At 44.5% G+C, this 24,445-nt stretch overlaps 1 protein-coding gene across 1 annotated transcript in view; it reads right to left on the reverse strand.

Moving 5' to 3' along the window:
- Positions 1 to 24,445, reverse strand: part of ace (angiotensin I converting enzyme (peptidyl-dipeptidase A) 1) — a 534,228-nt gene that overhangs the window by 179,893 nt on the left and 329,890 nt on the right. The window contains exon 18 of the mRNA XM_072486945.1: positions 23,295 to 23,392. Coding sequence (XP_072343046.1) covers positions 23,295 to 23,392 — 98 coding nt within the window. The remainder of the gene's footprint in view (positions 1 to 23,294; positions 23,393 to 24,445) is intronic.

The following is a 24,445-nucleotide window of genomic DNA, read 5'->3' on the forward strand; positions in this document are numbered from 1 at the left end:
TGGTTTTAAATTGACATCTCACTGTATGGGTTTAGATTGCGATCTCACTGTGTGGGTTTAGATTGAGATCTCACACTGTGGCTTTAGATTGGGATCTCACTGTTCGGGTTTAGATTGGGATCTCAATGTGCGAGTTTAGATTGGGATCTCACAGTGCGGGTTTAGATTGGGATCTCACTGTGGGTTTAGATTGGGATCTCACTGTGTGGGGTGAGATTGGGATCTCACTGTGCGGGTTTAGATTGTGATCTCACTGTGTTCGTTTAGATTGGGATCTCACTGTGTGAGTTTAGATAGGGATCACACGATGGGTTTTGATTGGGATCTCACAGTTCCGTTTTCCATTGGGGTCTCAATGTGTGGGTTTAGATTGGGATCTCACTGTGTGGGTTTAGATTGTGATCACATTGTGTGGGATTAGATTGTGATCTCACTGTGTGGGTTTATATTGGGATTGCACTGTGTGGCTTTAGATTGCGATCTCACTGTGTGAGTTTATATTGGGATCGCACTGTGAGGGTTTAGATTGAGATCTCACTGTGTGGATTTAGATTGGGATCTCACTGTGTGGGTTTAAATTAGGATCTCACTGTATGGGTTTAGATTGGGATCTCACTGTGTGGGTTGAGATTGGGATCTAACTGCGAGTTTAGATTAGGATCTCACTGTGCGGGTTTAGATTGGGATCTCACTGTGTGGGTTTAGATTGGGGTCTCACTGTGTGGGTTTAGATCGCAATCTCACTGTGTGGGTTTAGATTGGGATCTCACTGTGTGGGTTTATATTGGGATCTCACTGTGTGGGTTTAGATTGGGATCTCACTGTGTGGGTTTAGATCGCAATCTCACTGTGTGGGTTTAGATTGGGATCTCACTCTGTGGGTTTATATTGGGATCTCACTGTGTGGGTTGAGATTGGGATCTCACTGTGTGGGTTTAGATTTTGATCTCACTGTGCAAGTTTAGATTGGGATTTCACTGTGTGGGTTTAAATTGGGATCTCACAGTATGGGTTTAGATTGGGATCTCACTGTGTGGGTTTAGATTGCGATCTCACCGTGTGGGTTGAGATTGGGATCTCACTGTCAATGTTTAGATTGGGATCTCACTGTGGGTTTAGATTAGGATCTCACTGAGCGGGTTTTGATTGGGATCTCACTGTGTGGGTTTAGATTGGGATCTCACTGTGCGGATTTAGATTGGGATCTCAATGTGCGAGTTTAGATTGGGATCTCACTGTGCGGGTTTAGATTGGGATCTCACTGTGGGTTTAGATTGGGATCCCACTGTGTGGGTTGAGTTTGGGATCTCACTGTGCGGGTTTAGATTGGGATCTCACTGTGTTCGTTCAGATTGAGATCTCACTGTGTGGGTTTAGATCGGGATTTCACTGCTTGGGATTCGATTGGGATCTCACTGTGTGGGATTATAATGGGATCTCACTGTGTGGGTTGAGATTGGGTCCCCATGTGTGGGTTCAGAATTTGATCTCACTGTGCAAGTTTAGATTGGGATTTCACTGTGTGGGTTTAAATTGGCATCTCACAGTATGGGTTTAGATTGGGATCTGACTGTGTGGGTTTAGATTGGGATCTCACTCTGTGGCTTTAGATTGGGATCTCACTGTGCGGGTTTAGATTGGGATCACAATGTGCGAGTTTAGATTGGGATCTCACAGTGCGGGTTTAGATTGGGATCTCATTGTGGGTTTAGATTGGATCTCACTGTGTGGGTGAGATTGGGATTTCACTGTGCGGGTTTAGATTGGGATCTCACTGTGTTCGTTTAGATTGGGATCTCACTGTCAATGGTTAGATTGGGATCTCACTGTGGGTTTTGATTGGGATCTCACTGTGTGGGTTGAGATTGGGAGCTAACTGCGAGTTTAGATTAGTATCTCAGTGAGCGGGTTTTGATTGGGATCTCACTGTGTGGGTTTAGATTGGGATCTCACTGTGCAGGTTTAGATTGGGATCTCAATGTGCGAGTTTAGATTGGGATCTCACTGTGCGGGTTTAGATTGGATCTCACTGTGGGTTTAGATTGGGATCTCACTGTGTGGGTTGAGATTGGGATCTCACTGTGCGGGTTTAGATTGGGATCTCAATGTGTGGGTTGAGATTGGGATCTCACTGTGTGGGTTCAGATTTTGATCTCACTGTGGGTTGAGATTGGGATCTCACTGTGTGGGTTGAGATTGGGATCTAACTGCGAGGTTAGATTAGGATCTCACTGAGCGGGTTTAGATTGGGATCTCACTGTGTGGTTGAGATTGGGATCTCACTGTGTGGGTTCAGATTTTGATCTCACTGTGCAAGTTTAGATTGGGATTTCACTGTGTGGGTTTAAATTGGGATCTCACTGTGTGGGTTTAGATTGGGATCTCACTGTGTGGGTTTAGATTGGGATCTCACTGTGTGGGTTTAGATTGGGATCTCACTGTGCGGGTTTAGATTGGGATCTCAATGTGCGAGTTTAGATCGGGATCTCACTGTGCGGGTTTAGATTGGGATCTCACTGTGGGTTTAGATTGGGATCTCACTGTATGGGGTGAGATTGGGATCTCACTGTGCGGGTTTAGATTAGGATCTCACTGTGTTCGTTTAGATTGGGATCTCACTGTGGGTTTAGATTGGGATCTCACTCTGTGGGTTGAGATTGGGTCTCACTGTGCGGGTTTAGATTGGGATCTCACTGAATTCGTTCAGATTGAGATCTCACTGTGTGGCTTTAGATTGGGATTTCACTGTGGGGGATTAGATTGGGATCTCACTGTGTGGGTTTAGATTGGGATCTCACTGAGAGGGTTTAGGTTCGGATCTCACTGTGTGGGTTTAGATTGGGATCTCACTGAGTGGGTTTAGATTGGGATCTCACTGTGTGGGTTTAGATTGGGATCTCATAGTGTGGGTTTATATTGGGATCTCATTGTGTGAGTATAGATTGGGATCTCACTGTGTGTGTTTAGATTTGGATTTCACTGTTGCGGTTTAGATTTGGATTTCATTGTGTGGGTTTAGAATGGGATCTCACTGTGTGAGTTTAGATTGGGATCTCACTGTGTGGGTTTAGATTGGGATCTCACTGTGTGGGTTTTGATTTTGATCTCACTGTGCAAGTTTAGATTGGGATTTCACTGTGTCGGTTTAAATTGGGATCTCACTGTATGGGTTTAGATTGGGATCTCACTGTGTGTGTTTAGATTGGGATCTCACTGTGTGGGTTTAGGTTGCGATCTCACTGTGTGGGTCTAGATTGGGATCTCACTGTCAATGTTTAGATTGGGATCTCACTGTGGGTTTAGATTGGGATCTCACTGTGTGAGTTGTGATTGGGATCTCACTGTGCGGGTTTAGATTGGGATCTCAATGTGCGAGTTTCGATTGGGATCTCACTGTGCGGGTTTAGATTGGGATCTCACTGTGGGTTTAGATTGGGATCTCACTGTGGATTTAGGTTGGGATCTCACTGTGTGGGCTGAGATTGGGATCTCACTGTGTGAGTTTAGATTGGGATCTCACTGTGTGGGTTGAGATTGGGATCTCACTGTGCGGGTTTAGATTGGGATCTCATTGTGTTCGTTCAGATTGAGATCTCACTGTGTGGGTTTAGATCGGGATTTCACTGTGGGAGATTCGATTGAGATCTCACTGTGTGGGATTAGAATGGGATCTCACTGTGTGGGTTTATATTGGGATCTCACTGTGTGGGTTTAGATTTTGATCTCACTGTGCAAGTTTAGATTGGGATTTCACTGTGTGGGCTTAAATTGGCATCTCACTGTGTGGGTTTAGATTGCGATCTCACTGTGTGGGTTTAGATTGGGATCTCACACTGTGGCTTTAGATTGGGATCTCACTGTGCGGGTTTAGATTGGGATCTCAATGTACGAGTTTAGATTGGGATCTCACTGTGCGGGTTTAGATTGGGATCTCACTGTGGGTTTAGATTGGGATCTCACTGTATGGGGTGAGATTGGGATCTCACTGTGCGGGTTTAGATTAGGTTCTCACTGTGTTCGTTTAGATCGGGATTTCACTGTGGGAGATTCGATTGAGATCTCACTGTGTGGGATTAGAATGGGATCTCACTGTGTGGGTTTATATTGGGATCTCACTGTGTGGGTTTAGATTTTGATCTCACTGTGCAAGTTTAGATTGGGATTTCACTGTGTGGGCTTAAATTGGCATCTCACTGTGTGTGTTTAGATTGCGATCTCACTGTGTGGGTTTAGATTGGGATCTCACACTGTGGCTTTAGATTGGGATCTCACTGTGCGGGTTTAGATTGGGATCTCAATGTACGAGTTTAGATTGGGATCTCACTGTGCGGGTTTAGATTGGGATCTCACTGTGGGTTTAGATTGGGATCTCACTGTATGGGGTGAGATTGGGATCTCACTGTGCGGGTTTAGATTAGGTTCTCACTGTGTTCGTTTAGATTGGGATCTCACTGTGGGTTTAGATTGGGATCTCACTCTGTGGGTTGAGATTGGGTCTCACTGTGCGGGTTTAGATTGGGAGCTCACTGTGTGGCTTTAGATTGGGATTTCTCTGTGGGGGATTAGATTGGGATCTCACTGAGTGGGTTTAGGTTCGGATCTCACTGTGTGGGTTTAGATTGGGATCTCACTGAGTGGGTTTAGATTGGGATCTCACTGTGTGGGTTTAGATTGGGATCTCATCGTGTGGGTTTAGATTGGGATATCATAGTGTGGGTTTTTATTGGGATCACACTGTGTGTGTTTAGATTCGGATTTCACTGTTTGGGTTTTGATTTGGATCTCATTGTGTGGGTTTAGAATGGGATCTCACTGTGTGAGTTTAGATTGGGATCTCACTGTGTGGGTTTATATTGGGATCTCACTGTGTGGGTTTAGATTGGGATCTCACTGTGTGGGTTTCTATTGGGATCTCACTGTGCGGTTTTCCATTGGGATCTCAATGTGTGGGTTTAGATTGGGATCTCACTGTGCGGGTTTCTATTGGGATCTCACTGTGAGGTTTTCCATTGGGATCTCAATGTGTGGGTTTAGATTGGGACCTCACTGTGTGGGTTTCGATAGGGATCACACGATGGGTTTCGATTGGGATCTCACAATTCGGTTTTCCATTGGGGTCTCAATGTGTGGGTTTAGACTGGGATCTCACTGTGTGGGTTTAGATTGTGATCACATTGTGTGGGATTAGATTGTGATCTCACTGTGTGGGTTTATATTGGGATCGCACTGTGTGAGTTTAGATTGCGATCTCACTGTGTGAGTTTATATTGGGATCTCACTGTGAGGGTTTAGATTGGGATCACACTGTGTGGGTTTAGATTGGGATCTCACTGTGTGAGTTTAAATTGGGATCTCACTGTGGGTTTAGATTGCGATCTCACTGTGTGGGTTGCGATTGGGATCTAACTGCGAGTTTAGATTAGGATCTCACTGTGCGAGTTTAGATTGGGATCTCATTGTGCGCATTTAGATTGGGATCTCACTGTGGGTTTAGATTGGGATCTGACTGTGTGGGTTGAGATTGGGATCTAACTGCGAGTATAGATTAGGATCTCACTGTGCGGGTTTAGATTGGGATCTCACTGTGTGGGTTTAGGTTGGGATCTCACTGTATGGGTATAGATTGGGATCTCACTGTGTGGGTTTAGATCGCGATCTCACTGTGTGGGTTTAGATTGGGATCTCACTGTGTGGGTTTATATTGGGATCTCACTGTGTGGGTTTAGATTTGGATCTCACTGTGTGGGTTTATATTGGGATCTCACTGTGTGGGTTTAGTTTGCGATCTCACTGTGTGGGTCTAGATTGAGATCTCACTGTCAATGTTTAGATTGGGATCTCACTGTGGGTTTAGATTGGGATCTCACTGTGTGAGTTGTGATTGGGATCTCACTGTGCGGGTTTAGATTGGGATCTCAATGTGCGAGTTTCGATTGGGATCTCACTGTGCGGGTTTAGATTGGGATCTCACTGTGTGGGCTGAGATTGGGATCTCACTGTGTGAGTTTAGATTGGGATCTCACTGTGTGGGTTGAGATTGGGATCTCACTGTGCGGGTTTAGATTGGGATCTCATTGTGTTCGTTCAGATTGAGATCTCACTGTGTGGGTTTAGATCGGGATTTCACTGTGTGGGATTAGATTGGGATCTCACTGTGTGGGATTAGAATGTGATCTCACTGTGTGGGTTTATATTGGGATCTCACTGTGTGGGTTGAGATTGGGATCTCACTGTGTGGGTTCAGATTTTGATCTCACTTTGCAAGTTTAGATTGGGATTTCACTGTGTGGTTTTAAATTGACATCTCACTGTATGGGTTTAGATTGCGATCTCACTGTGTGGGTTTAGATTGGGATCTCACACTGTGGCTTTAGATTGGGATCTCACTGTTCGGGTTTAGATTGGGATCTCAATGTGCGAGTTTAGATTGGGATCTCACAGTGCGGGTTTAGATTGGGATCTCACTGTGGGTTTAGATTGGGATCTCACTGTGTGGGGTGAGATTGGGATCTCACTGTGCGGGTTTAGATTGTGATCTCACTGTGTTCGTTTAGATTGGGATCTCACTGTGTGGGTTTAGATAGGGATCACACGATGGGTTTTGATTGGGATCTCACAGTTCCGTTTTCCATTGGGGTATCAATGTGTGGGTTTAGATTGGGATCTCACTGTGTGGGTTTAGATTGTGATCACATTGTGTGGGATTAGATTGTGATCTCACTGTGTGGGTTTATATTGGGATTGCACTGTGTGGCTTTAGATTGCGATCTCACTGTGTGAGTTTATATTGGGATCGCACTGTGAGGGTTTAGATTGAGATCTCACTGTGTGGATTTAGATTGGGATCTCACTGTGTGGGTTTAAATTAGGATCTCACTGTATGGGTTTAGATTGGGATCTCACTGTGCGGGTTGCGATTGGGATCTAACTGCGAGTTTAGATTAGTTTCTCACTGTGCGGGTTTAGATTGGGATCTCACTATGTGACTTTAGATTGGGATCTCACTGTGGGTTTTGATTGGGATCTCACTGTGTGGGTTGAGATTGGGATCTAACTGCGAGTTTAGATTAGGATCTCACTGTGCGTGTTTAGATTGGGATCTCACTGTGTGGGTTTAGATTGGGGTCTCACAGTGTGGGTTTAGATCGCAATCTCACTGTGTGGGTTTAGATTGGGATCTCACTGTGTGGGTTTATATTGGGATCTCACTGTGTGGGTTTAGATTGGGATCTCACTGTGTGGGTTTAGATCGCAATCTCACTGTGTGGGTTTAGATTGGGATCTCACTGTGTGGGTTTATATTGGGATCTCACTGTGTGGGTTGAGATTGGGATCTCACTGTGTGGGTTTAGATTTTGATCTCACTGTGCAAGTTTAGATTGGGATTTCACTGTGTGGGTTTAAATTGGGATCTCACAGTATGGGTTTAGATTGGGATCTCACTGTGTGGGTTTAGATTGCGATCTCACCGTGTGGGTTGAGATTGGGATCTCACTGTCAATGTTTAGATTGGGATCTCACTGTGGGTTTAGATTAGGATCTCACTGAGCGGGTTTTGATTGGGATCTCACTGTGTGGGTTTAGATTGGGATCTCACTGTGCGGATTTAGATTGGGATCTCAATGTGCGAGTTTAGATTGGGATCTCACTGTGCGGGTTTAGATTGGGATCTCACTGTGGGTTTAGATTGGGATCCCACTGTGTGGGTTGAGTTTGGGATCTCACTGTGCGGGTTTAGATTGGGATCTCACTGTGTTCGTTCAGATTGAGATCTCACTGTGTGGGTTTAGATCGGGATTTCACTGCTTGGGATTCGATTGGGATCTCACTGTGTGGGATTATAATGGGATCTCACTGTGTGGGTTGAGATTGGGATCTCACTGTGTGGGTTCAGAATTTGATCTCACTGTGCAAGTTTAGATTGGGATTTCACTGTGTGGGTTTAAATTGGCATCTCACAGTATGGGTTTAGATTGGGATCTGACTGTGTGGGTTTAGATTGGGAACTCACTCTGTGGCTTTAGATTGGGATCTCACTGTGCGGGTTTAGATTGGGATCACAATGTGCGAGTTTAGATTGGGATCTCACAGTGCGGGTTTAGATTGGGATCTCATTGTGGGTTTAGATTGGATCTCACTGTGTGGGTGAGATTGGGATTTCACTGTGCGGGTTTAGATTGGGATCTCACTGTGTTCGTTTAGATTGGGATCTCACTGTCAATGGTTAGATTGGGATCTCACTGTGGGTTTTGATTGGGATCTCACTGTGTGGGTTGAGATTGGGATCTAACTGCGAGTTTAGATTAGGATCTCACTGAGCGGGTTTTGATTGGGATCTCACTGTGTGGGTTTAGATTGGGATCTCACTGTGCAGGTTTAGATTGGGATCTCAATGTGCGAGTTTAGATTGGGATCTCACTGTGCGGGTTTAGATTGGATCTCACTGTGGGTTTAGATTGGGATCTCACTGTGTGGGTTGAGATTGGGATCTCACTGTGCGGGTTGAGATTGGGATCTCACTGTGTGGGTTGAGATTGGGATCTCACTGTGTGGGTTCAGATTTTGATCTCACTGTGGGTTGAGATTGGGATCTCACTGTGTGGGTTGAGATTGGGATCTAACTGCGAGGTTAGATTAGGATCTCACTGAGCGGGTTTAGATTGGGATCTCACTGTGTGGGTTGAGATTGGGATCTCACTGTGTGGGTTCAGATTTTGATCTCACTGTGCAAGTTTAGATTGGGATTTCACTGTGTGGGTTTAAATTGGGATCTCACTGTGTGGGTTTAGATTGGGATCTCACTGTGTGGGTTTAGATTGGGATCTCACTGTGTGGCTTTAGATTGGGATCTCACTGTGCGGGTTTAGATTGGGATCTCAATGTGCGAGTTTAGATTGGGATCTCACTGTGCGGGTTAGATTGGGATCTCACTGTGGGTTTAGATTGGGATCTCACTGTATGGGGTGAGATTGGGATCTCACTGTGCGGGTTTAGATTAGGATCTCACTGTGTTCGTTTAGATTGGGATCTCACTGTGGGTTTAGATTGGGATCTCACTCTGTGGGTTGAGATTGGGTCTCACTGTGCGGGTTTAGATTGGGATCTCACTGAATTCGTTCAGATTGAGATCTCACTGTGTGGCTTTAGATTGGGATTTCACTGTGGGGGATTAGATTGGGATCTCACTGTGTGGGTTTAGATTCGGATCTCACTGAGTGTGTTTAGGTTCGGATCTCACTGTGTGGGTTTAGATTGGGATCTCACTGAGTGGGTTTAGATTGGGATCTCACTGTGTGGGTTTAGATTGGGATCTCATAGTGAGGGTTTATATTGGGATCTCATTGTGTGAGTATAGATTGGGATCTCACTGTGTGTGTTTAGATTCGGATTTCACTGTTTGGGTTTAGATTTGGATTTCATTGTGTGGGTTTAGAATGGGATCTCACTGTGTGAGTTTAGATTGGGATCTCACTGTGTGGGTTTAGATTGGGATTTCACTGTGTGGGTTTCGATTGGGATCTCACTGTGCGGGTTTCGATTGGGATCTCACTGTGCGGTTTTCCATTGGGATCTCAATGTGTGGGTTTAGATTGGGATCTCACTGTGTTGGTTTAGATAGGGATCACATGATGGGTTTCGATTGGGAACTCACAATTCGGTTTTCCATTGGGGTCTCAATGTGTGGGTTTAGATTGGGATCTCACTGTGTGGGATTATATTGTGATCACATTGTGTGGGATTAGATTGTGATCTCACTGTGTGGGTTTATATTGGGATCGCACTGTGTGGGTTTAGATTGCGATCTCACTGTGTGAGTTTATATTGGGATCTCACTGTGAGGGTTTAGATTGGGATCTCACTGTGTGGGTTTAGATTGGGATCTCACCGTGTGAGTTTAAATTGGGATCTCACTGTGGGTTTAGATTGGGATCTCACTGTGTGGGTTGAGACTGGGATCTAATTGCGAGTTTAGATTAGGATCTCACTGTGCGGGTTTGGATTGGGATCACACTGTGTGGGTTTAGGTTGGGATCTCACTGTATGGGTTTAGATTGGGATCTCACTGTGTGTGTTTCGATCGCGATCTCACTGTGTGGGTTTAGATTGGGATCTCACTGTGTGGGTTTATATTGGGATCTCACTGTGTGGGTTTAGATTTGGATCTCACTGTGTGGGTTTATATTGGGATCTCACTGTGTGGGTTTAGATTTTGATCTCACTGTGCATGTTTAGATTGGGATTTCACTGTGTCGGTTTAAATTGGGATCTCACTGTATGGGTTTAGATTGGGATCTCACTGTGTGTGTTTAGATTGGGATCTCACTGTGTGGGTTTAGGTTGCGATCTCACTGTGTGGGTTTAGGTTGGGATCTCACTGTCAATGTTTAGATTGGGATCTCACTGTGGGTTTAGATTGGGATCTCACTGTGTGAGTTGTGATTGGGATCTCACTGTGCGGGTTTAGATTAGGATCTCAACGTGTGAGTTTAAATTGGGATCTCACTGTGGGTTTAGATTGGGATCTCACTGTGTGGGTTGAGACTGGGATCTAATTGCGAGTTTAGATTAGGATCTCACTGTGCGGGTTTAGATTGGGATCTCACTGTGTGGGTTTAGATTGGGATCTCACTGTGTGGGTTTATATTGGGATCTCACTGTGTGGGTTTAGATTTGGATCTCACTGTGTGGGTTTATATTGGGATCTCACTGTGTGGGTTTAGATTTTGATCTCACTGTGCATGTTTAGATTGGGATTTCACTGTGTCGGTTTAAATTGGGATCTCACTGTATGGGTTTAGATTGGGATCTCACTGTATGGGTTTAGATTGGGATCTTACTGTATGGGTTTAGATTGGGATCTCACTGTGTGTGTTTAGATCGCGATCTCACTGTGTGGGTTTAGATTGGGATCTCACTGTGTGGGTTTATATTGGGATCTCACTGTGTGGGTTTAGATTTGGATCTCACTGTGTGGGTTTATATTGGGATCTCACTGTGTGGGTTTAGATTTTGATCTCACTGTGCATGTTTAGATTGGGATTTCACTGTGTCGGTTTAAATTGGGATCTCACTGTATGGGTTTAGATTGGGATCTCACTGTGTGTGTTTAGATTGGGATCTCACTGTGTGGGTTTAGGTTGCGATCTCACTCTGTGGGTCTAGATTGGGATCTCACTGTCAATGTTTAGATTGGGATCTCACTGTGGGTTTAGATTGGGATCTCACTGTGTGAGTTGTGATTGGGATCTCACTGTGCGGGTTTAGATTAGGATCTCACCGTGTGAGTTTAAATTGGGATCTCACTGTGGGTTTAGATTGGGATCTCACTGTGTGGGTTGAGACTGGGATCTAATTGCGAGTTTAGATTAGGATCTCACTGTGCGGGTTTAGATTGGGATCTCACTGTGTGGGTTTAGATTGGGATCTCACTGTGTGGGTTTATATTGGGATCTCACTGTGTGGGTTTAGATTTGGATCTCACTGTGTGGGTTTATATTGGGATCTCACTGTGTGGGTTTAGATTTTGATCTCACTGTGCATGTTTAGATTGGGATTTCACTGTGTCGGTTTAAATTGGGATCTCACTGTATGGGTTTAGATTGGGATCTCACTGTATGGGTTTAGATTGGGATCTCACTGTATGGGTTTAGATTGGGATCTCACTGTGTGTGTTTAGATCGCGATCTCACTGTGTGGGTTTAGATTGGGATCTCACTGTGTGGGTTTATATTGGGATCTCACTGTGTGGGTTTAGATTTGGATCTCACTGTGTGGGTTTATATTGGGATCTCACTGTGTGGGTTTATATTTTGATCTCACTGTGCATGTTTAGATTGGGATTTCACTGTGTCGGTTTAAATTGGGATCTCACTGTATGGGTTTAGATTGGGATCTCACTGTGTGTGTTTAGATTGGGATCTCACTGTGTGGGTTTAGGTTGCGATCTCACTGTGTGGGTCTAGATTGGGATCTCACTGTCAATGTTTAGATTGGGATCTCACTGTGGGTTTAGATTGGGATCTCACTGTGTGGGTTGAGATTGGGATCTAACTGCCAGTTTAGATTAGGATCTCACTGTGCGAGTTTAGATTGGGATCTCACTGTGTGGGTCTAGATTGGGATCTCACTGTCAATGTTTAGATTGGGATCTCACTGTGGGTTTAGATTGGGATCTCACTGTGTGAGTTGTGATTGGGATCTCACTGTGCGGGTTGAGATTGGGATCTCAATGTGCGAGTTTGATTGGGATCTCACTGAGCGGGTTTAGATTGGAATCTCACTGTGGGTTTAGATTGGGATCTCACTGTGGGTTTAGATTGGGATCTCACTGTGTGGGTTGAGATTGGGATCTCACTGTGCGGGTTTAGATTGGGATTTCATTGTGTTCGTTCAGATTGAGATCTCACTGTGTGGGTTCAGATCGGGATTTCACTGTGGGGGATTCGATTGGGATCTCACTGTGTGGGATTAGAATGGGATCTCACTGTGTGGGTTTATATTGGGATCTCACTGTGTGGGTTTAGATTTTGATCTCACTGTGCAAGTTTAGATTGGAATTTCACTGTGTGGGTTTAAATTGGCATCTCACTGTATGGGTTTAGATTTTGATCTCACTGTGCAAGTTTAGATTGGGATCTCACTGTGTGGGTTGAGATTGGGATCTCACTGTGCGGGTTTAGATTGGGATCTCACTGTGTTCGTTTAGATTGGGATCTCACTGTGTGGGGTGAGATTGTGATCTCACTGTGCGGGTTTATATTGGGATCTCACTGTGTTCGTTCAGATTGAGATCTCACTGTGTGGATTTAGATTGGGATTTCACTGTGCGGGTTTAGATTGGGATCTCAATGTGCGAGTTTAGATTGGGATCTCACTGTGCGGGTTTATATTGGGATCTCACTGTGTTCGTTCAGATTGAGATCTCACTGTGTGGATTTAGATTGGGATCTCACTGTGCGGGTTTAGATTGTGATCTCACTGTGTTCGTTTTGATTGGGATCTCACTGTCAATGTTTTGATTGGGATCTCACTGTGGGTTTAGATTGGGATCTCACTGTGTGGGTTGAGATTGGGATCTCACTGTGCGGGTTTATATTGGGATCTCACTGTGTTCGTTCAGATTGAGATCTCACTGTGTGGGTTGAGATTGGGATCTCACTGTGTGGGTTCAGATTTTGATCTCACTGTGCAAGTTTAGATTGGGATTTCACTGTGTGGGTTTAAATTGGGATCTCACTGTATGGGTTTAGATTGGGTTCTCACTGTGTGGCTTTAGATTGCTATCTCACTCTGTGGGTTTATATTGGGGTCTCACTGTGTGGGTTTATATGGGGAACTCACTGTGTGGGTTTATATTGGGATTTCACTGTGTGGGTTTAGATTGGAATCTCACTGTGTGAGTTTAGATTGGAATCTCAATCTGTGGGTTTTGATTGGGATCTCACTGTGGGGGATTAGATTGTGATTTCACTGTGGGGGATTAGATTGGGATATCACTGTGTGGATTTAGATTGTGATTTCACTGTGTGGGTTTAGATTGGGATTTCACTGTGGGGGATTAGATTGTGATTTCACTGTGGGGGATTAGATTGGGATATCACTGTGTGGATTTAGATTGTGATTTCACTGTGGGGGATTAGATTGGGATCTCACTGTGGGGGATTAGATTGTGATTTCACTGTGTGGGTTTAAATTGGGATCTCATTGTATGGGTTTAGATTGGGATCTCACTGTGTGGGTTTAGATTGAGATCTCACTGTGTGGGTTTAGATTGGGATCTCACTGTTAATGTTTAGATTGGGGTATCCCTGTGGGTTTAGATTGGGATCTCACTGTGTGCGTTGAGATTGGAATTGAACTGCGAGTTTAGAATTGGAGCTCACTGAGCGGGTTTAGATTGGGATCTCACTGTGTGGCTTTAGATTGGGATCTCACTGTGGGGGTTTAGATTGGGATCTCACTGTGTGGCTTTAGATTGGGATCTCACTGTGCGGGTTTAGATTGGGATCTCAATGTGCGAGTTTAGATAGGGATCTCACTGTGCGGGTTTAGATTGGAATCTCACTGTGGGTTTAGATTGGGATCTTACTGTGTGGGTTGAGATTGGGATCTCACTGTGTGACTTTAGATTGGGATCTCAATGTGTTCATTCAGATTGAGATTTCACTGTGTGGGTTTAGAATGGGATTTCACTGTGGGGGATTAGCTTGGGATCTCACTATGTGGGATTAGATTGGGATCTCACTGTGGGTTTAGATTGGGATCTCACTGTGTGGGTTGAGATTCGGATCTAACTGCGAGTTTAGATTAGGATCTCACTGAGCGGGTTTAGATTGGGATCTCACTGTGTGGGTTGAGATTGGGATCTCACTGTGTGGGTTTAGATTTTGATCTCACTGTGCAAGTTTAGATTAGGATCTCACTGAGTGGGTTTAGATTGGGATCTCACTGTGTGGCTTTAGATTGGGATCTCACTGTGCGGGTTTAGATTGGGATCTCAATGTGCGAGTTTAGATTGGGATCTCACTGTGCGGGTTTATATTGGGATCTCACTGTGGGTTTAGATTGGGATCTCACTGTGTGGGGTGAGATTGGGATCTCACTGTGCGGGTTTAGATTGGGATCTCACTGTGTTCGTTCAGATTGAGATCTCACTGTGTGGGTTTATATTGGGATTTCACTGTGGGGGATCAGATTGGGATCTCACTGTGTGGGTTTAGATTGGGATCTCACTGTGTGTGTTTCGATTGGGATTTCACTGTTTGAGTTTAGATTCGGATCTCATTGTTAGGGTTTAGATTGGGATCTCACTGTGTGAGTTTAGATTGGGATCTCACTGTGTGGGTTTAGAATGGGATCTCACTGTGTGGGTTTCGATTGGGATCTCACTGTGCGGTTTTCCATTGGGATCTCAAGGTGTGGGTTTAGTTTGGGATCTCACTTTGTGGGTTTAGATTGGGATCACACGATGGATTTCGATTGGGATCTCACTGTTCGGTTTTCCATTGGGATCTCAATGTGTGGGTTTAGATTGGGATCTCACTGTGTGGGTTTAGATAGGGATCTCACTGTGTGGGATTAGATTGCGATCTCACTGTGTGGCATTAGATTGTGATCTCACTGTGTGGGTTGAGATTGGGATCTCACTGTGTGGGATTAGATTGCGATCTCACTGTGCAGATTTATATTGGGATCTCAATGTGTGGATTTAGATATAGATCTCACTGAGTGGGTTTTTATTGGGATCTCACTGTGTGGGTTTCGATTGCGATCTCACTGTGCGAGTTTACATTAGGATCTCACTGTGCGGGTTTAGATTGGGATCTCACTGTGTGGGTTTAGATTGTGATCTCACTGTGTGGGTTTAGATTGCGATCTCACTGTGTGGGTTTAGATTGGGATCTCACTGTGAATGTTTAGAATGGGATCTCACTGTGGGTTTAGATTGGGATCTCACTGTGGCGGTTGAGATTGGGATTTAACTGCGAGTTTAGATTGGGATCTCACTGTGTGGGTTTAGATTGCGATCTCACTGTATGAGGTCACTAAGATGATTGTTGCAGGTAGGGCAGTGGATGTTGTCTATATGGACTTCAGTAAGGCCTTTCACAAGGTCCCTCATGGTAGACTAGTACAAAAGATGAAGTCACACGGGATCAGGGGTGAGCTGGCAAGGTGGATACAGAACTGGCTAGGCCATAGAAGGCAGAGAGTAGCAATGGAAGGATGGTTTTCTCATTGGAGGGCTGTGACCAGTGGTGTTCCACAGGGATCAGTGCTGGGACCTTTGCTCTTTGTAGTATGTATAAATGATTTGGAGGAAAATGTAACTGGTCTGATTAGTAAGTTTGCAGACGACACAAAGGTTGGTGGAATTGCGGATAGCGATGAGGACTGTCGGAGGATACAGCAGGATTTAGATTGTTTGGAGACTTGGGCGGAGAGATGGCAGATGGAGTTTAATCCGGACAAATGTGAGGTAATGCATTTTGGAAGGTCTAATGCAGGTAGGGAATGTACAGTGAATGGTAGAACCCTCAAGAGTATTGAAAGTCAAAGAGATCTAGGAGTACAGGTCCACAGGTCATTGAAAGGGGCAACACAGGTGGAGAAGGTAGTCAAGAAGGCATACGGCATGCTTGCCTTCATTGGCCGGGGCATTGAGTATAAGAATTGGCAAGTCATGTTGCAGCTGTATAGAACCTTAGTTAGGCCACACTTGGAGTATAGTGTTCAATTCTGGTCGCCACACTACCAGAAGGATGTGGAGGCTTTAGAGAGGGTGCAGAAGAGATTTACCAGAATGTTGCCTGGTATGGAGGGCATTAGCTATGAGGAGCGGTTGAATAAACATGGTTTGTTCTCACTGGAACGAAGGAGGTTGAGGGGAGACCTGATAGAGGTCTACAAAATTATGAGGGGCATAGACAGAGTGGATAGTCAGAGGCTTTTCCCCAGGGTAGAGGGGTCAATTACTAGGGGGCATAGGTTTAAGGTGAGAGGGGCAAGGTTTAGAGTAGATGTACGAGGCAAGTTTTTTACGCAGAGGGTAGTGGGTGCCTGGAACTCGCTACCGGAGGAGGTGGTGGAAGCAGGGACGATAGTGACATTTTAGGGGCATCTTGACAAATACATGAATAGGATTGGAATAGAGGGATACGACCCAGGAAGTGTAGAAGATTGCAGTTTAGTCGGGCAGCATGGTCGGCACGGGCTTGGAGGGCCGAAGGGCCTGTTCCTGTGCTGTACATTTCTTTGTTCTTTGTTTGTTCTTTGCTCACTGTGTGGCTTTAGATTGGGATCTCACTGTGCGGGTTTAAATTGGGATCTCACTGTGTGGGTTGAGATTGGGATCTCACTGTGCGGGTTTAGATTGGGATCTCACTGTGTTCGTTCAGATTGAGATCTCACTGTGTGGGTTTAGATTGGGATTTCACTGTGGGGGATTAGATTGGGATCTCACTGTGTGGGATTAGATTGGGATCTCACTGTTGGTTTAGATTGGGATCTCACTGTGTGGGTTGGATTGGGATCTAACTGCGAGTTTAGATTAGGATCTCACTGAGCGGGTAGATTGGGATCTCACTGTGTGGGTTTAGATTTTGATCTCACTGTGCAAGTTTAGATTGGGATTTCACTGTGTGGGTTTAAATTGGGATCTCACTGTATGGGTTTAGATTGGGATCTCACTGTGTGTGTTGAGATTGGGATCTCACTGTGTGGGTTTAGATTTTGAACTCACTGTGCAAGTTTAGATTGGGATTTCACTGTGTGGGTTTAAATTGGGATCTCACTGTATGGGTTTAGATTGGGATCTCACTGTGTGTGTTTAGATTGGGATCTCACTGTGTGGGATTAGATTGGGATCTCACTGTGTGGGTTTATATTGGGATCTCACTGTGGGTTTAGATTGGGATCTCACTGTGTGGGTTTAAATTGGGATCTCACTGTGTGGGTTTAGATCGGGATCTCACTGTGTGGGGTGAGATTGGGATTTCACTGTGGGGGATTAGATTGGGATCTAACTGTGTGGGATTAGATTGGGATCTCACTGAGTGGGTTTAGATTCAGATCTAACTGTGTGGGTTTATATTGGGATCTCACTGTGCGGGTTCAGATTGGGATCTCATTGTGTGGGTTTAGATTGGGATCTCATTGTGTGTGTTTAGATTGGGATATCACTGTTTGAGTTTAGATTCGGATCTCATTGTGTGGGTTTAGATTGGGATCTCACTGTGTGGGTTTAGTTTGGGATCTCATTGTGTGGGTTTAGATTGGGATCTCACTGTGTGGGTTGAGATTGGGATCTCACAGTGTGGGTTTAGATTGCGATCTCACTGTTTGTGTTTAGATTGCGATCTCACTGTGTGGGTTTAGATTGGGATCTCACTGTGTGAGATTAGATTGCGATCACATTGTGTGGGATTAGATTGTGATCTCACTGTGTTGGTTGAGATTGGGATCTCAATGTGCGAGTTTAGATTGGGATCTCTCTGTGTGGGTTTAGATTGGGATCTCAATGTGCGAGTTTAGATTGGGATCTCACTGTGTGGGTTTAGATTGGGATCTCAATGTGCGAGTTTAGATTGGGATCTCACTGTGCGGGTTTAGATTGGGATCTCACTGTGTGGGTTTAGATTGGGATCTCACAGTGTGGGCTGAGATTGGGATCTCACTGTGCGGGTTTAGATTGGGATCTCACTGTGCGGGTTTAGATTGGGATCTCACTGTGTGAGTTTAGATTGGGATCTCACTGTGTGGGTTTATATTGGGATTTCACTGTGGGGGTTTATATTGGGATCTGACTGTGCGGGTTTAGATTGGGATCTCATTGTGTGGGTTTAGATTGGGATCTCACTGTGTGTGTTTAGATTGGGATCTCACTGTGTGTGTTTAGATTGGGATTTCACTGTTTGAGTTTAGATTCGGATCTCATTGTGTGGGTTTAGATTGGGATCTCACTGTGTGGGTTGAGATTGGGATCTCACAGTGTGGGTTTAGATTGCGATCTCACTGTTTGTGTTTAGATTGCGATCTCACTGTGTGGGTTTAGATTGGGATCTCACTGTGTGAGATTAGATTGCGATCACATTGTGTGGGATTAGATTGTGATCTCACTGTGTTGGTTGAGATTGGGATCTCAATGTGCGAGTTTAGATTGGGATCTCTCTGTGTGGGTTTAGATTGGGATCTCAATGTGCGAGTTTAGATTGGGATCTCACTGTGTGGGTTTAGATTGGGATCTCAATGTGCGAGTTTAGATTGGGATCTCACTGTGCGGGTTTAGATTGGGATCTCACTGTGTGGGTTTAGATTGGGATCTCACAGTGTGGGCTGAGATTGGGATCTCACTGTGCGGGTTTAGATTGGGATCTCACTGTGCGGGTTTAGATTGGGATTTCACTGTGGGGGATTAGATTGGGATCTCACTGTGTGGGATTAGATTGGGATCTCACTGTTGGTTTAGATTGGGATCTCACTGTGTGGGTTGGATTGGGATCTAACTGCGAGTTTAGATTAGGATCTCACTGAGCGGGTAGATTGGGATCTCACTGTGTGGGTTTAGATTTTGATCTCACTGTGCAAGTTTAGATTGGGATTTCACTGTGTGGGTTTAAATTGGGATCTCACTGTATGGGTTTAGATTGGGATCTCACTGTGTGTGTTGAGATTGGGATCTCACTGTGTGGGTTTAGATTTTGAACTCACTGTGCAAGTTTAGATTGGGATTTCACTGTGTGGGTTTAAATTGGGATCTCACTGTATGGGTTTAGATTGGGATCTCACTGTGTGTGTTTAGATTGGGATCTCACTGTGTGGGATTAGATTGGGATCTCACTGTGTGGGTTTATATTGGGATCTCACTGTGGGTTTAGATTGGGATCTCACTGTGTGGGTTTAAATTGGGATCTCACTGTGTGGGTTTAGATCGGGATCTCACTGTGTGGGGTGAGATTGGGATTTCACTGTGGGGGATTAGATTGGGATCTAACTGTGTGGGATTAGATTGGGATCTCACTGAGTGGGTTTAGATTCAGATCTAACTGTGTGGGTTTATATTGGGATCTCACTGTGCGGGTTCAGATTGGGATCTCATTGTGTGGGTTTAGATTGGGATCTCATTGTGTGTGTTTAGATTGGGATATCACTGTTTGAGTTTAGATTCGGATCTCATTGTGTGGGTTTAGATTGGGATCTCACTGTGTGGGTTTAGTTTGGGATCTCATTGTGTGGGTTTAGATTGGGATCTCACTGTGTGGGTTGAGATTGGGATCTCACAGTGTGGGTTTAGATTGCGATCTCACTGTTTGTGTTTAGATTGCGATCTCACTGTGTGGGTTTAGATTGGGATCTCACTGTGTGAGATTAGATTGCGATCACATTGTGTGGGATTAGATTGTGATCTCACTGTGTTGGTTGAGATTGGGATCTCAATGTGCGAGTTTAGATTGGGATCTCTCTGTGTGGGTTTAGATTGGGATCTCAATGTGCGAGTTTAGATTGGGATCTCACTGTGTGGGTTTAGATTGGGATCTCAATGTGCGAGTTTAGATTGGGATCTCACTGTGCGGGTTTAGATTGGGATCTCACTGTGTGGGTTTAGATTGGGATCTCACAGTGTGGGCTGAGATTGGGATCTCACTGTGCGGGTTTAGATTGGGATCTCACTGTGCGGGTTTAGATTGGGATCTCACTGTGTGAGTTTAGATTGGGATCTCACTGTGTGGGTTTATATTGGGATTTCACTGTGGGGGTTTATATTGGGATCTGACTGTGCGGGTTTAGATTGGGATCTCATTGTGTGGGTTTAGATTGGGATCTCACTGTGTGTGTTTAGATTGGGATCTCACTGTGTGTGTTTAGATTGGGATTTCACTGTTTGAGTTTAGATTCGGATCTCATTGTGTGGGTTTAGATTGGGATCTCACTGTGTGGGTTGAGATTGGGATCTCACAGTGTGGGTTTAGATTGCGATCTCACTGTTTGTGTTTAGATTGCGATCTCACTGTGTGGGTTTAGATTGGGATCTCACTGTGTGAGATTAGATTGCGATCACATTGTGTGGGATTAGATTGTGATCTCACTGTGTTGGTTGAGATTGGGATCTCAATGTGCGAGTTTAGATTGGGATCTCTCTGTGTGGGTTTAGATTGGGATCTCAATGTGCGAGTTTAGATTGGGATCTCACTGTGTGGGTTTAGATTGGGATCTCAATGTGCGAGTTTAGATTGGGATCTCACTGTGCGGGTTTAGATTGGGATCTCACTGTGTGGGTTTAGATTGGGATCTCACAGTGTGGGCTGAGATTGGGATCTCACTGTGCGGGTTTAGATTGGGATCTCACTGTGCGGGTTTAGATTGGGATCTCACTGTGTGAGTTTAGATTGGGATCTCACTGTGTGGGTTTATATTGGGATTTCACTGTGGGGGTTTATATTGGGATCTGACTGTGCGGGTTTATATTGGGATTTCACTGTGGGGGTTTATATTGGGATCTCACTGTGCGGGTTTAGATTGGGATCTCATTGTGTGGGTTTAATTGGGATCTCACTGTGTGTGTTTAGATTGGGATCTCACTGTGTGTGTTTAGATTGGGATTTCACTGTTTGAGTTTAGATTCGGATCTCGTTGTGTGGGTTTAGATTGGGATCTCACTGTGTGGGTTGAGATTGGGATCTCACAGTGTGGGTTTATATTGCGATCTCACTGTTTGTGTTTAGATTGCGATCTCACTGTGTGGGTTTAGATTGGGATCTCACTGTGTGAGATTAGATTGCGATCACATTGTGTGGGATTAGATTGTGATCTCACTGTGTTGGTTGAGATTGGGATCTCAATGTGCGAGTTTAGATTGGGATCTCTCTGTGTGGGTTTAGATTGGGATCTCAATGTGCGAGTTTAGATTGGGATCTCACTGTGTGGGTTTAGATTGGGATCTCAATGTGCGAGTTTAGATTGGGATCTCACTCTGCGGGTTTAGATTGGGATCTCACTGTGTGGGTTTAGATTGGGATCTCACAGTGTGGGCTGAGATTGGGATCTCACTGTGCGGGTTTAGATTGGGATCTCACTGTGCGGGTTTAGATTGGGATCTCACTGTGTGAGTTTAGATTGGGATCTCACTGTGTGGGTTTATATTGGGATTTCACTGTGGGGGTTTATATTGGGATCTGACTGTGCGGGTTTATATTGGGATTTCACTGTGGGGGTTTATATTGGGATCTCACTGTGCGGGTTTAGATTGGGATCTCATTGTGTGGGTTTAGATTGGGATCTCACTGTGTGTGTTTAGATTGGGATCTCACTGTGTGTGTTTAGATTGGGATTTCACTGTTTGAGTTTAGATTCGGATCTCATTGTGTGGGTTCAAATTGGGATCTCACTGTGTGAGTTTAGATTCGGATCTCACTGTGTGGGTTTAGATCGCGATCTCACTGTGTGAGTTTTGATTCGGATCTCATTGTGTGGGTTTAGATTGGGATCTCACTGTGTCGGTTTAGATTGGGATCTCACTGTGTGGGTTTAGATTGGGATCTCACTGTGTGAGTTTGGATTCGGATCTCACTGTGTCGGTTTAGATTGGGATCTCACTGTGTGTTTAGATTGGGATCTCACTGTGTGGATTTAGATTGGGATCTCACTGTGTCGGTTTAGATTGGGATCTCACTGTGTGGGTTTAGATTGGGATCTCACTGTGTGAGTTTAGATTGGGATCTCACTGTATGGGTTTAGATTGGGATCTCACTGTGTGAGTTTAGATTGGGATCTCACTGTTTGGGGCGAGATTTGGATCTCACTGTGTGGATTTAGATTGGGATCTCACTGTGTGAGTTTAGATTGGGATCTCACTGTGTGGGTTTAGATTGGGATCTCACTGTGCAGGTTTAGATTGGGATTTCATTGTGCGGATTTAGATTGGGATCACACTGTGCGGGTTTAGACTGGGATTTCACTGTGTGGGTTTCAATTGGGATTTCATTGTGCGGATTTAGATTGGGATCTCACTGTGTGTGTTTAGATTGGGATTTCACTGTGCAGGTTTCGATTGGGATATCACTGTGCAGGTTTAGATTGGGATCTGACTGTGTGGGTTTAGATTGGGATCTCACTGTGTGAGTTTAGATTGGGATCTCACTGTGTCAGTTTAGATTGGGATCTCACTGTCTGGATTTAGATTGGGATCTCACTGTGTGTGTTTAGATTGGGATTTCACTGTGCAGGTTTCGATTGGGATATCACTGTGCAGGTTTAGATTGGGATTTCATTGTGCGGATTTAGATTGGGATCTCACTGTGTGAGTTTAGATTGGGATCTCACTGTGTGTGTTTAGATTGGGATCTCACTGTGTGTGTTTAGATTGGGATCTCACTGTGTGGGTTTAGTTTGGGATCTTACAGTGCGGGTTTAGATTGGGATCTCACTCTGCTGGTTTCGATTTGCATTAAAGATCATCTCGTTCTTGACTAGTTCAATGTTTATTGTTCAACAATAACGTGGGTTAGATAAACATGAGAAAAATATCAAAAACTACTGTCTACAACAAATTATCTATGAGCTACTACAATATGACTACCCACTATGATGACTATCTCCAGACTCCCTGAGCTTTCAGTATCACGTGGTTATTCTCTACTGCCACAAGTTGGTTGGAGGTCGTATACATTACTATTTACATGATTGCTTATGCATATCATCACAATCATGGTGGGGTGTTTAGTTTTGGATTGAGTAGTTCGAGTGGAAGGGCGCCAGAAGTGTTCGGTGGCATGAGAATTATCCTCTCTGAGACTAACCTGAGCAACCATTTGAGGCGTAGCATCAACATGGCTGGCAGTGGGATAAGGCATCACCAGTTTGTAGATGTTGTTCCATGATTGGGCCCACATACTTCCTGGCATCGCAGAAAGAAAATGTTAATCAGATGCGGAGTGCAAAAATGCTAACTAACCATTATTTGATAAATTGTTAGTGCATTGTTTTGACACCTGTTGAAACTTATATTTTTGACGGTATTAACGCAGAACATCTACATTTGCAGCCATAAAATCATTCACATCTTTGTTCCCTTCTCCGTCACTCAGTTGATCATGCTCTTGCCTCTGAGTCAGTCGTGGCAAGTCCACATCGGAGACTCGAGTACCAAATCCCGGTTGATTTGTGATGCACTGTTGGAGATGCTGGCCTATGGATGATTTATTAAACACTGTTGGCACAATAATATTTGCAATTCCAGGGCCAGGGATGACTGCCTATGCTCCCTGCTGCACACTGTCTCCAATAGAGATGGCAGCCCTGCATAGAACTGCACATGCAGTTGGCAGCAAACGCAGTCTTTATTCAAAGAGAAAATGCTGGAAATTTATTAAATTCTGTCTGTCCTCTCAGGTGGATGTAAAAGATCCATTATTTGAAGTATTGCAGTATTTAGAAGAAGAGAAATTGGAGTTTTCCCCAGCGTCTTGGCCAATATTTATCCCTCAGCCAATTTCACTAAAACAGATGATTTTATTACCATATTGCTGGTTCTGGATGCATGTTGCACACAGATTTACTCTGTTTCTTACATTAGTAGTTTCACTTGTAAGAAAGCTATTACAGGATGTGACTAGTGGTGTGCCACAGGGATCAGTGCTGTGGCCTCAACTTTTTACAATTTATATAAATGATTTGGAAGAAGGAATTGAAGGCATGGTTACTACATTTGCTGATGACACAAAGATAGGGAGAAAAGTAAATTGCATGAGGACATAAGGAGGTTACAAAGAGACACAGATAAGTTAAGTGAGTGGGAAAAGATCTGGCAAATGGAGTGTAATGTGGACAAATGTGAAATTGTCTATTTTGGCAGGAAGAATAAAAAAGAAGCTTGTTATCTAATGGTGAGAGATTGCAGAGGTCTGAGATGCAGAGGGATCTGGGTGCCTCGTGCATGAATCACTAAAGG

Source organism: Scyliorhinus torazame, chromosome 21 (assembly GCF_047496885.1).
Source record: "Scyliorhinus torazame isolate Kashiwa2021f chromosome 21, sScyTor2.1, whole genome shotgun sequence".
In the NCBI taxonomy this organism is placed as follows: Eukaryota; Metazoa; Chordata; class Chondrichthyes; order Carcharhiniformes; family Scyliorhinidae; genus Scyliorhinus; species Scyliorhinus torazame.